Genomic DNA, 13,906 nt, shown 5'->3' on the forward strand with positions numbered 1-13,906 from the left:
TCCCAAGAGGTTAAGATAATGATGATCATTAGGTATCTTTTTGGGTGAGTTTCCATTTAGCAATCTGCACATGGTCATGTACTGCTGATAAAAGGTAATTTGGACATGAGCACATTGGGAGCAGGCTGAGGTATGGGGCAACATGCTTAAAGAAACCACAGGCAGGCGCCCTGCTAGGCTGGTGAGGAACAGGTGGTCAGGCAGTCAGGAAGCTGGAATCTATTTCCAGGGGAGCCGAAATGAGCGTGAGGTCAGAATATAAAGTACATAGGTGTGAGTGATAAGTTCTCCAGCGGAGCCACATTGCTGAGTTTTCTGGCTTCTGCCAATGTTTTCATTTAAATGGATTCCCTAAAATCACTATGATAAACAAAATAATCTATTTTAAATACATATGTTTTGGTAGTTTACCTTTGATAATTTTATTTTGATTACTAAAGTTTATTGAACAGTTTGAAAATTTCTGGAGAGGATACTTTTCTATTTTCAAAAGGAAAGCCAACTGCTGTTCCTTCTGACCTTTTTATCTCATACAACAATGTATCTGTAGTTGCCTTGTTATCTAATTTCCTTTTACTCTATAGTTGATAAGAAATCCTATGGGTTGTTAATCTTTGTGTGTATAAATTAGATTTTGGTAAAAGATGGGGCACTGATGTTTTATATACATTGAAAATAAAAATATAAATTATTTTTTTCCTTGAAAGCAGTTTATCCTAGATTTGCCACAGAGAAGATTGCTAATGAGAAGCTGAGGTTTGGGGGGCTGGGGAAGGGGAAGGACTATACATCTCCTGAGACTTGGAGGACCAGTTACTGTAGCAGATTGGGTGGGCTGCAGGTACCTATCAGACACTAGAGAACAGAACAAACGAATAGGCTCAACAGTCTTGCCAGAGGCACGTTTAGATGCTGTCCAGAGAAGAGGGGACGCCAGTGAGCAGGGTACCACAAGTCAGACTATTCATGATGAGTACGTTGTTGGAGATAGTTCAAAGAGAGGGAAAGGTGGTAAATGCGGGCAAAGCTGGCCAGAATAATGAGAGAGGCAGGCAGCCAGCACTAGAATTTATGAGCTTGTGGTAGCTAAAACTTGACTGCTTCAATATTTGTGTCTTTATCTTTCCCTGTGATCCCAGCAGAAAATAAGCCTGGAAGCTACCAGAAGAAGGCTGGAGAGGTTTGCTAAATCTTTTGTTGACAGGTGCTAAAAAGAATTCCTGTCTGGAGACCCTAACAAGAGAAGTATGAAATTTTCAGTAAAAGTGAGCTCTGGATTCAGATTCAAGTCCTGATTTCCTTACTTATTTGCTTTGTGAACACTTGAACTGTTTCTACTCAGATTTATTTGTAAATTTGTATAACACTATATCCTTAATTTCTCCCCATCCTTTAATCCCAAAGATCAAATAAAACAAAATGTTCTCAGCTCAAAATCTCAACTAGTGCTACTTGAACCTGAACAAGGATTAAAGTTTAATGCTAAGAGGGAATAATGAAAAACATGAATTCAGAATGTGGACTCAGAACATGAATTCAGAGCAAATTCTGCTATGAAGCATTCAGGGGTGGAGAGATGGGAAGTGGGTTTTAAAGATAGGCAGGGCATGCAGCAATCTCTGAATGATGGATTACATAGGCATACAGAATCTTCTCTTCCAGAATTTCTAATAGGTAGGGTTTTTCTTTGCATCCGTCCAAAGCAACAAGGCATCTCTTACACAGGAATAAATTAAGACCTTTTCACTCTCGTGGTCATGACTCTTTCTACCGCATTACGTCACCAATCAAGTGAAATTCAGAGTCATATTCAGCCTCTGATACATATGGTTTCTCTCTCTCACACACATACCTTGTCCATATTTATTCAAACAAAATATTTTATAAGCCTGTGACTCTAGCTGAATGAGAAACATAAAGCAAAGTTGGTGACTAAAGAAAACATGTGGTCCATACAAGTTTAACCAAAGCAGAATTTTGACAGGAAGTATGAAGACAGTTTTAGACTTAGAAGAGGCAGTGTAGTACAGTGGGAAAAACACTACATAGGCTTTAAGCCTGGCCTTATAATTTTCAAACTGGACTTTGGCAAGTCATTTCTCCTTTAGAAGATCCAACTTTCTCACTGGTAAAATTATAATACTAGTGCTTTATTCAAAGAGACCCTTAAAAGTCGAGTGACTAAATGTTTTTGAATAGAACTGACCTGATACCCACCACAGAGGATCGGCCCAATTTTCAGGGTTTCAATCTGAATTGTGCTTTTATTTTACAGTATTTTGGGAATAATTAGTATTTTTTATTTCACTTTTTGCTTGTTTGACTAAAATGTGAGTCTCCCAGGGAATAAAGTTAGAATGCCTCCATGATAGGAGTGTGGGGTTTGAGTACTTGTAGTGTTTTGTTTGATTTGGAATTTTAAAGCCCAATCAGGAATTAAGGTAAGTACAGGGGCAGAGCTATTAAGGAAATTGGAAAGGAACAGCCAGTCCTGGAATGTAGCGGCTCCTGTTTGATTTTAAATGTAAGTTAAATATTAATTTTTCTAAAAAAATACTCGTCTTCCAGGGAGGCCTTTTCTTTTTTCTTCCCCTCTCTTATGTTGACAGACTGTTAGTGGCTTGCCTTTCATACTTACTTACTTGGAGAAGAAAAAAAAAAGTCTTTAGATGATCCTATTTGTATAAGAAAAAAAAAAAGTCTTCAAAAACAGCTCCCTTGTCGCCAGCATCAACAGCAGCTGAACAGGGTTGGGTTGTTGCATTTTGAGAATTATTCCTTTCATTTCAAAGAAATCAAAGATGTTTGGAGCAAGCAAGAGCCCTGGTTACACATGATCAAAATAAACTAATATTAGATTTGCTTATTGAAAGAGGCTACTACCAATGAAGTCTACTGCTGAAGTCTGAGTACACTTTTTATTGTTCCGTAACGATTTTGCAGGAAAGAGAAAAGTCAGCTTTGAAAAGCTAAGCTGATTTGGGGAAAATAAGAAGCATGTGAAGATCTCTTTTCTGAATTCCTTCCTGTTGGAGATTCCTTAAAGCAAGCTGGTGCCATCATGCTGTTGACTTGTATACCAAAGTCAAAAGGAAATTCAAGCTTCTGTCATGATTCATTCCAAATATAATAAAAAAGAAAGTGATTGAATCCCTTTTAAAGTTTTTGGATAAATGTTCCTGTGCTTTGGCTGTTCTCTGAATTTATAAGAAATGGGGAACAACAGAAAAATTGCAGGCTCCTAGTTCATACTTACCTTAGCAGAAACTTCAACATTTATGCTTCCAAAGGCTCCTTTTCTCAAACCATCAGTTCTTTCTTTCTTACATATATATATATGTTTTTCTTTCTCTTTTAAAGAACATTCATAGCCCTGGCCAGTTTTCTCAGTGGTGAGAGCATCACTCCAGTGTGCAAATGTCCCAGGTTTGATCCCCGGTCAGGACACACATGAGAAGCGACCATCTGCTTCTCTCCCCCCTTCCCCCTTCTTTGTCTCTTCCTCTCTTGCAGCCAGTACTTTGGTTGCTCCAAGCGTCAGCCTCAGGCTCTGAGGATAGCTTGGCTGACCTTAGCATTGGCCCCAGATGGGGGTTTGTGGGTAGATCCTGGTCAGGGCACATGCAGAAGTCTGTCTCACCATCTCCCCTCCCCTCACTCAAAAAAAATAAAGATAAAAAACCAGAAAAAAATTCACAAGGCTATGTCATCTGATGCTCCATGACATTCAACGTACAGGTTTTATATTTTGGTATATAAAATTAAGTGTTTACTGCTTAGCTATTTGACCTGTGAGCCTAAATTTCCTCATTTGTAAAATAAGAAAATTGAATAATACTTGCAGCATTCAAATTATGTTCTTTCCCAGGATTCTTCAACTGGTGATACTTTAGGGTAAATAATTCTTTATTGTGGGAGGTTGTCCTGTTCATCCATGGATGGTTAGCACCATTAGATGCCAGTAGTACAATTACACTCTCCTAACCTCATTTTGATAAGCAACAATGTCTTTGGGTGGGAAAATCACTAACTTAAACAGTGACTGTCAAACACTTGTGGGAATCAGGACCCCTGGGGTACTTACAGGGCCTCTATATTTTCTTATTAGTTTTTCCATATACATGTTTGACAATCACTGTTCAAAAGGAATTGTATGGACAAAGTGTTTCCCAGTGTATGATTCTTGCTCCAAGAGCTTCAGCATCACCAAGGAACGTGTTAGAAATGTACTAGTAAGTCAGAAATTCTAGATGAGACTCAGTTGTCTAGGAAATGACCCAAGTAAAGAAGAGGTATACTCTTGACACATGCAGCAGGACATTCAAGAATGTGAGAGAAATGGGGACGACTGTCTTTCTCAACACTGAGTTCACATCAATGGGCAGAGCATTGCTTGAAATGAACTTCTCAATCCTGCATGACTCTTACCACCATATCACCATGAACCTTAGTCCTGATCCAAGTTAAAAGAGAATCAGATTGTTCTTCTTGGGAAGGGAAGATCTGAGGGATGGCACAACTCAGATTCATGAATCTTCAATAGTACCTGGAGCCTGAACTCACAGACATACTCTCTGAGCTATGACATTGACTTTAGACCAGCAGTTCTCAATATTGGCTTCATGTTAGGATCACCTAAGAAACTATTTAAGAATCTTAATGCTCAGGCTATACCCCAGACAAATTAAATTACAGTATTTCACAGTAAGAGCCAGCTATCAGTATTTTTGCCTTCTCAGGTGATTATAATTTTCAAGCAAATATAAGATGTCAGTGGAACACTTTCTATAATGTCAGGTAGGATTGGTTCAGAAGGAGATAAAGTAGTAAGACACATAGAAGGTTTGAAAGCACATGGTAAGTTTGGGGATCAGCAAAAAGTTTGGTACAGTTACAGTTTCTGAATCTGTGTCAATGTCACTTCTCAGTTTTCCTAGATCCTTCCACCAGAAGTCTCTGCAGGCTCTAATTTCTATAGCACTTTGCATCTAATCTAATGTATACCACATTCCATCTTGTGTCAGAGTCCTGTACATTATGTCTGTTTCCTATACAACACTGTGAGCTTCCAGGGATGAAGACCCTGGCTTGTCTCTTTTCTCCCTCAACACCTATGTTGAGAGTAGGTATCCAAAGGTATGATTTTAATTGAAATATATTAAATAATGTGTAGATTATTTATATTTATACATTATCATTTACATATATATGTAAATGATAATCTATGGCAAAGCATCCCCCTAGAGGAGGACTTTCTAGCCTAGTGTGCTTCAAAACCTTCCACAAGTGGATTGTTAACTCTGGACCCCAAAATCTTTATCTGAAAAGAGAGAAAATCCCTAAAAAAAAAAATGTCTGGGCAAAGGACTCAAGTGAAAATTCTGGAAAATTGCATAGCCAAAGCGTTCGGCACACACTCAGCTCCAAACTGGAGCTTTTCCATCAATGGCGTGAGCCAAATGAGTGAGGTTTGATGGGGAAAAATAATCAGAGCATGATTCTTTGGTGACCTTTGGAATTTTAGAGCCAAGGCTGTTTGTTCATGGTCAAAGTAGTTAAAAATCAACAAAATGAATGAAGGAATGAGCACGAAAATCTGGCCACCCCCTGGGCATGGTGGGGATTCCACACAAAAGCCTTCTTTAGGAAATGCCTATCAACTCCATGATCCATGTGGTTCTTTCCCATTGCCCTTCCCTCTCCTCACCGTCCCAGCAGCCAGGAAGACTTTGCTAACATTTGCTCCAGGCACTATGAGACCACAGGAATGCCTTCAGGAGGCAGGCTGGAGTCAAGGGTCCAGCTCATAAGCTCTCAGGAATCCTTGTGAGACTGGAGCCAAAGAACAGGAAAGAAGGGAACACCTTGGCTCAGAAGGTATTTACGAGAGAGGAGAAGCAGAAGAACAGGAAAGCATTCAGCTAGTCCTTTTGCAATCTGACAGCCATTTCTGTCAGCTTTCCCATTCCTAGACCGATACTCAGTGCCTAAATCCTGGGGGGTACTGGATTTACTAAGTCGCCTTTGTTCAACTCTTAGAAGAATTCATATCTGAAAAGGATGTGATGTGTTGGGACATTTGTCTGCAGCAGGGAGGCGGGAACTGAGGCTCAGTTGCCCAAGTTCACACAGTGGCTAAGCAGAGGCGGAAGTTAAGCTTCCCTCAGCTGGTCTCCGGGTTCTGTAAGACGCAGTCTCCATAAAAAGGTAGACTATTTATTGCTCCTCCTTTGCCCCTACCCCTGCTCTAGTGCGCAGACACACACCCACACACAGTGGGACGAGAAAGTAAGGGAGGTCCCCCTTCTTGGAAGGAGCAGACAGCTTTGCTTCCCAAGGCCCAGGGTCGAGGCCTTCCTTTGCCCTTTCAGAGGTCTACACGCTGGGCCTGATCGCTCTTCTCAGGCCTTCACAGCAGAGCCAACTCGAACGCTTTCCTCCCAGCCTGAGATGGAGCGTCAGTGCTTCTGAAGGTGAAGGCGTCTGCACACTGCGAGGTCAAGTCAAATTCCAGAAAATCAGAACCCTGACCTAACTGAGGTGGAGTTTCTTTCTCTCCAAAAAGGGAATAATCATATCCATTCTGGAATCTAGAAGAGAGACCACGCGTAGAGCTTCGCCCGGCTGCCCTCAAGCGGCGCTCGCTCTCTGGCGGGCACTCGGGTGTGCAGCTCTTGGCAATCCGGCGGCTGCGGCCCGGAGCCGGCAGGGCGCGCGCTGAGCGCCGGCGAGAGGCTCGCGGAGGCTCGGGCAGCAGGAGGAGCGTGTGAGCTGTGGGCGTCCCTTTAAGAGCTGCGGGCCGACCGGCCTCCGCCTCTCAGTCCTCCGAGCGCCGGCGGTCACCTGGGGCTCGCGGGGCAGCCAGATCGCGACAGAGCCAGCGCTCTCGCGGCCGGGGGTGGGAGAAGGGGCCGGGACGCCAGGTGCCCGGAGCGGTGTCGGGAGCGTGGCCGTCCTGCGTCTCTCCGCGGCGGAGGATGCGGGAGCGCATCTGGGCGCCGCTGCCGCTGCCGCCGCTGCTGCTACTGCTGCTGCTACCGCCGCGGCCACTGTGGGGCGGCCCCCCGGAAAGCCCGCGTCCGGAGCCGGAGCCCGAGCCCTGGCCTCTGCAGCCCTTCGACCTGCTCTACGCCAGCGGCGTGGCCGCCTACTATAGCGGGGACTACGAGCTTGCGGTGCGCGATCTGGAAGCGGCGTTACGCAGCCACCGGCGCCTGCGGGAGATCCGCACGCGATGCGCCCGCCACTGCGCCGCGCGCCGCCCGCTCGCGCCCCCCGGCGCCGGACCCGGGGCCGAGCTCCCCTTCTTCCGCGCCCTGCTGGAGCGGGCGCGCTGCTACCGCAGCTGCGTGACTCAGCGCCTCGGGGGCCCCGCGTCCCACTACCGCGTCAGCGAGGATGTGCGGAGCGACTTCCAGCGCCGAGTGCCCTACAACTACCTGCAGCGAGCCTACATCAAGGTACCCAGAGCGCGCACCTAATGCTTCCTGCGGCTCCAGGTGCTCTCTCGAGCCCTCCCCGCTGTTCTTGTTTCCTTGCCATATTGGGTCTCTTTTAATCGTAATTTTAAAAGTCATTAAATTTATTGGGGAGACATTGATTAGTAAATTATATAGGTTCCATCCAAAATCACGTCTCTTCGCATCACCATTTATGTCCTCTTTACCCTCTTCCACTTCCCCCCATCTCTTTTTCCTTCTGGTAATCACCATACTGTTGTCTATGAGGTTTTTTTAAAATCCTTTTGCCATTTTACCTAGACCGCAATCCCTCTCGCCTCTGACAGCTGTCAGTCTGTTCTCTGTATCTATGAATCTGTTTCTATTTGTTTGTTTATTTTGTTCATTAGATTCCATATACAAGTGAAATCAAATGGTGCTTGTCTTTGACTGGCTTATTTTACTTAGCATAATAACCTTCAGGTCCCTTCATGCTGTCCCAAGATGTAAGATATCCTTACACCCCCCTTTTTAAAGCCAAGTAGTATTCCATTGAGTAAATGTACCATTGCTTTATTTAGAGAACCCTAAAGATTCACACACACACACACACACACACAAAAACTATTAGAATTGATAAATGAATTCAATAAAGTGGCAGGACACAAAATAAATACCCAGAAGTCAGTTCCATTTTTATACACTAATAATGAACTATTAGAAAGGGCATCTAAGAAAATGTTCCCATTTACAATTGCATCAAAAACAAAACAAAATAAAAACCTTGGAATAAATTTAACCAAGGTTGTAAAAGATCTGTCCTTGGGGAAATTATAAGACACTGAAGAAAGAAATTGAAGAAGATACAGATAAGTAAAAGCATATACCATGTTCATGGATAGGAAGAATTAACATCATTAAAATGCCCATAGAATCCAAATCAATGACAGAAGCAGAACAAGTATTCCAAAAATATATGGAACCATGGAAGACCCCAAATAGCCACAGCAATCTTGAGAAAGAAGAACAAAGTTGGAGGAATCACGCTGCCTAATATCAGACTACGATAAGGCCATAGAAATCCTTGAACGTTTTTGGCTTGGGTTTTTGGCTTCAAGTATCAGGTGGCATGACGTCTGTAATTAATTTCAGATGAACCTGGGCAAGTCATTAGGTCTATTCCATCAACCATTCTCTCTCAAAAAAGACTGTACTGATACGGTGTTTAAAGTTTTCACTAAACACTAACTCCTGAGACTTTGTGAGAGCTGAGTCAGCATAAGGTCATCTCTCGTTTCACTCCTTGATGTAGCCTCACTCCCATTCCTTTGCTGTCTCCACTCCTTCACCCCACCTACACACTGGTTGGCACCTTTTCTCTGAAGTTTAAAGGAAAGCATTCTCAAAATGGAGGAGTTAAAAGTAGGATTACTCTGAAACACATTTTTCTCTCTTCTCCCCTGCATCTACAAAAAATTAAGATCAAAGGTTAAAGAGAAGGAATGCTTGGAAGAGGTGAAGTCTGTGTGAGGCAATCTCACTGAGGCTTCCAATTTCTGGAGGTAAGCTTTGAACTGGGTTATTCAACATCAGATGCCCACTGCTCTCCTGTTCTTATTTTTAATCTTTTTTTGTATTTAACTTGCCTGAACTTAGTGTCAGGAGGTACACTAAGTGCATATTAACATTTCCCCCAAATCCACAGTTTTGAAGAACTATCTGGTTGCTTCAGCAGAGAGAATTTAGCTTGTGTTTCTCAACCCCACCCCCCTCTCACTCACTCACTTTGCTCTTAACTTGCACGGTCTGCCCCCCACCCACCCTTCTGCCTTTCTATGGCAGTGTATCATGTCTCTTCTACAGCTGTTGGAGAAATGGCAGCTCATAGTTGCCAGTGGACCATGCTGCGTTTCTGGGCTGGTGAAAATACACACCATGTGCATATATATATATCCAAATGCTTTTTGTAGCTCTTCCATTCCAGGTGATAGGGCTCTCAGGAGATTTGCAGTTGTCAGTGGAGTTCAGGAAATCATAACAGAGACAAACTCGTATGTCCCAGGGCTGTGACTAAGGTGCAGGAGTTCACTGTAATTATTCTGGGCAAGAAATAAGGAGTGAGCTTGATCCTCTCCAGGATTGGTCTTCTAATTCCTTGTACCTCTTGATAGATTTGTAAAGGCATGTATTAAGTATAAGACTGATTTCTTTTGAATGACTGGATAGTTTTAGGTGGTCTTACAAAAATCAGTTAGTGATGGCAGGGAGGGGGCCTTTGAATACCTAACAGCTGAAGATGCACTGAGCTAGTTCCCAGAGCAGAGCGTGGGTGGTCTGTGTAGCATAGTCTTCCCAGGAGTCTGAGATGTAAGGCTGCCAGTCCTGCTAATAGTTCTGTCACACATCTTGGGCAGATTTTCTTTTCTCAGGTCCTATAAAAATAAATAACCATGAGGTAACAAAATGTGCATTTCTTTCGTAACTCTAGAAACTTGGCTTCACTGTAATGTGAACATTTATCAGTCATTCTCCTGCTTCTGTCCCCTGGTTGGAGGTCAAAGACGGTGAAGCCATAGGTTTAACATGCCTCAAATTGTTGCAGTGAATTGATTAGAGGAGTTAGTCATCCATGGGCACCTCTGTGGACGAACTGCTAGTGTGGTCTGATGAACCAAGGCAGTTTGAAAGTTCTTTCAAAAATATGTGAATTAATATAAAGAGAAATTACCAGTCATGTTTCTAAAAGCAGAACCATATTTGCCCCTACTCTATAGGCAATGTTTCTTGGATCCACATAATTGATCATCTCTTTGTTGATGATTGGAGTTTGCAGGAATATTTTTATAAATGTTGAATAAGGTATATCATGGTTTTCTCCCCTCCCGCACAATTTTAGCCTTTGCTTGGCTTCCAAGGAATTTCATACACACACCCTTTTTTCAGAGTGAAATAAAAATCTCAAATAATAATAGAATATCTTCAGGTTCTGACAAGCATGTGTCCTAAGGCGTTCATTCCCTGAAGATAAGAAGGAGGAGTTCCCTACATGTGCTTGGATATGATCATGTTGTTGTTCAATTACTTTGGACCAGTGATCCAGTTTGCACTTGAAAAAGATAATCTTGGGCCAGATTGAATTCAGTGAGGATTTTGCAGCCCAAATTTGTGAATTGCAAATCTTTTAATAGAGTCAGAACTGACAGGCTTCTCTACTAGAGATAAGGAAGTACAGTTACTCTCAGCTAGGGCTTTACAAACTGTGGTAGCTCTTGGGAGATGCTACCTCCCCCCCCCCCCCAATCCTGAATAGTGAGCCACTGATGGAAGCAGCTCCTTTATGCTGACATGTTGGAAAAGAATTAAAGTTTGTGAAATCTGAGTGTGGTCCAGATCCATCTCTCTCATTTCACAGAGAAAGGGAGATTCAGAGAGGTGAAGGGGCTTGTCTACTGTCGCATGCTTTGACTTGATGAAATGAACACAGGATTGGGATTCAGGAGTCTGGGCTCTGTCAGTATCTGATGCCCATGCCTGTGCTGTGCCCACTGCCCCATGGGGCCGCCTCAGGTCCCAGGGAATGCTCTAGTCTCCAGGGCTGTCCTTCTGCCAGGTTTGGACAGCTCCGGGATGAGCCAGTCCTCATCCTGCAGGAGAACAGACACGCACTGCATTCATCTTAAGGCCTGCCTTGTGGATCTTCCTTAAGACCTGGCATGTTGGGAATTAATCTGAACAGCTATGAGGCAACAGTTTCACCTGGCTCTTAGCATACTTTATTGTTTTAAGGCATGGCAAGACTATTTGAATTTTTGATTTTTATCACTGCTGATTGTAAGATATAACTCATGATTCATAGCCTAAACCCTAGAATAAAGATTTTATCATAGTATTCTCTGGGAAACCTTCCGTGGTTTCCCCTTGCTACCATATAAATCCTGTTTAGTTTAATGCAGCATCCACAGCCTGGCTCCCCTTCACTGCACCAGCCCCCCCCCCATCCCTGCTACTCCCTAGCCAGATCAAACAATGGATGCCTGGTCTTATATGTCTGACACTTTTGCACATCTGGGCTTTGTTTATTCTTCTTTGGGAGGCATGTAGGCTCTGGAATGGGACAGTTTGAGGATTGAACCGCAGCTCCTCAATCTTGAGTGGTGTTACTGTGAGAAAATTTCATCAAGTTTCTAAGCTTTACTTGCCCCATCTGCAAAATGGAGAAATGATTAAGACTTACCTGACAGGCTTGGGTTAGGTATCAGAGAAGATTTATGTAAAATGCTCAGGACAGGGCCTCTTTCTCTCTAAACACTGGAGATGTGTTTCTGCTTATTATTAATTAGAATAGATTTTCCCTTTGCTACATGATTAAATGGTAACTATACTAACACAAGGTACTTATTTCTGTGAGGTCCTCTTCCACTCCCTTTGCAACTCCCAACAATTTATCATTTCTTCCTTCCCTAAATGTCCACAATAAAGACTTTATTCCTCTCATATGGTGTTTCATTGTCAATCTTGTTTTGGGAAAATTCATATATATGTACCTGTCACCTATGTGAGCTTCTTGAGATCAAGAAGCACCTTAGTCAATTGTTACATATCCTAAAGTACAAGTTTCCAGATTGGGATGATTATTATTAGTCATCTGGGCATTAAAAATGTGACTTAAAATTAGAGATTTGGGTTCAGTAGGTCTGAGTAGTGTCCTTAACATCTGTATTCCCCCCAAATACCTAAAATAAAGGGCGATAGAAGTTAGTGATCAGTGTATGTTGAATAAAGAATAACTTGGTTCCTTGGGTATGAAATATTGTTGAGAAAGATTGCTGTGTGGCGACCAGAGGTTGTCTCACACTAGTTACGTGGTTTCCTGGCTGTTGGGGGGCAGGGTGGAAGAAAGTCACAGAAGGTATTATAGATTGTTTGACTTGTGATTCTTTTCTCCTTTCAGATTCTGTCTAGTATTCCACACCTCCTTTCTTCCCTCTCCATTTTTTTTCTTCCTCATTGAATTCTTATTCTCTAGAAATGTGCTTCAGAAAACCCTTGACACCTTGTGCTTGCTTTATGTACATTTGTTTAAATGAATGAAGAGAGAGCCTGTTATTTTTCTTATCTGCATGCTTTATAATCTAGAATACTTGAATGGTATCTGTTTACTCTTGCTGTTCCAGCCATTTAAGAAAGAAAGAAAAAAATAATACCTTACTGCTGTTTATTTCTTTTTTTTTTTAACTTAAAACAAGCCTGCCTCTGCATGCTTTATTTCTGAGTTGGTGCTTTGTGATATTTAACCTCTGGTTTTTCCTCTCAGGGTTAAAGGGGAACAAAAAACAAAATGCGTTAAATTAGACACATTTCTTTCCCTCCTGTAGTCATCTCTCCTAGGCTTCCCCGCCCCCCCCCCCTTTTATTTTTTACCATAATCTATTCTGTTAGTTCCTAGAAAAGAGTAAGCTCAAAAATTTTTCTCACTTTTATTCTGCTATTTAAACTTCTTTCTTTTTCTAGATGAATCTCTGCCTTAACAACAACAAAAATTGAAACCCTGGGCCCAGACTACATGATGTAGATACTGTTAGCTCAGAATAAAAACCTTTCTCAAATCCTCTATTTAAATCTTTTTTTAACCTATATATGTACATTGTGTGCCTTTTGTTCCCCCAATTATTTCAAATTGGAAGTTGATTTTATTATGCCTTTGTGAAATAGCTGTTCTAAAATATTCCTAAGTGGTTATTTCCTCAGGGGGTGAAGCATATTTTTTTCCTTCTCACAATTGGTCCTTTTGGGGGGCTCGAATCATCAAAATTCCTAAGTCACCATCTTTCTGTCCTCTCCCTAGAAAAGAAACCTGACTGATTCTTTGTGTAGACATCTCTGCATTCATTGCAGTTACAAATAGTGCCACAGAGGTTTAAAATTCAATTAACTGAGGGTAGTAACTACTTACAAATTTTCTCCTATCTCAGTCTGGTGAGTCAGGGATTCCTTTACAGCTTTTAATAAAGCAAAGTAGTAAATGCCTCGTGTCTCTTCACAGATCCCATCTTTGAGAATCAAATGTATTCTGTCACTAATATCATTTGCTCACTGATAAATGCCAGAAGGCTAACCCTGTGGAATTCCTTTGAGAATGTTTGATGAAATGTCAGTTTGCTTTGTAGGTGGGGCTTGAGAAATTCTGGAAGGTGGGTGGATTTACCTAAAATGAAAACTCATCAGATTTGGTATAATAATGGTTCTTTTGTATTGCTAAGAAATTGAGTAAACTGTGGAGGTTTTAGAATCACAGATCTTAGAGCTAGAAGGAACTCCAAAGAGCATCTTGTTTTGCTCTGGGGTAATGAAGGAGGAAGAATAAGGGAAGGAAGGATAAATCCCATATTTTGCTCAAGAAATATGGTCTAGCAAAGGTGGAGAATGGTCATTATTGCAACTGTAAAAGTTACAGCTTGAAGGACCCT

General features: G+C 42.2%; 1 protein-coding gene across 1 annotated transcript in view; it reads left to right on the top strand.

Moving 5' to 3' along the window:
* Positions 1 to 6,844: 6,844 nt before the first annotated feature.
* The window catches only part of P3H2 (prolyl 3-hydroxylase 2), a 183,359-nt gene continuing 176,297 nt past the window's right edge, over positions 6,845 to 13,906 (top strand). Inside the window, exon 1 of the mRNA XM_066347194.1 lies at positions 6,845 to 7,460. Within this exon, the coding sequence (XP_066203291.1) occupies positions 6,978 to 7,460 (483 nt within the window). The 5' untranslated portion in view covers positions 6,845 to 6,977. The remainder of the gene's footprint in view (positions 7,461 to 13,906) is intronic.

Source organism: Saccopteryx leptura, chromosome 8, assembly GCF_036850995.1.
Source record: "Saccopteryx leptura isolate mSacLep1 chromosome 8, mSacLep1_pri_phased_curated, whole genome shotgun sequence".
Classification (NCBI taxonomy): Eukaryota; Metazoa; Chordata; class Mammalia; order Chiroptera; family Emballonuridae; genus Saccopteryx; species Saccopteryx leptura.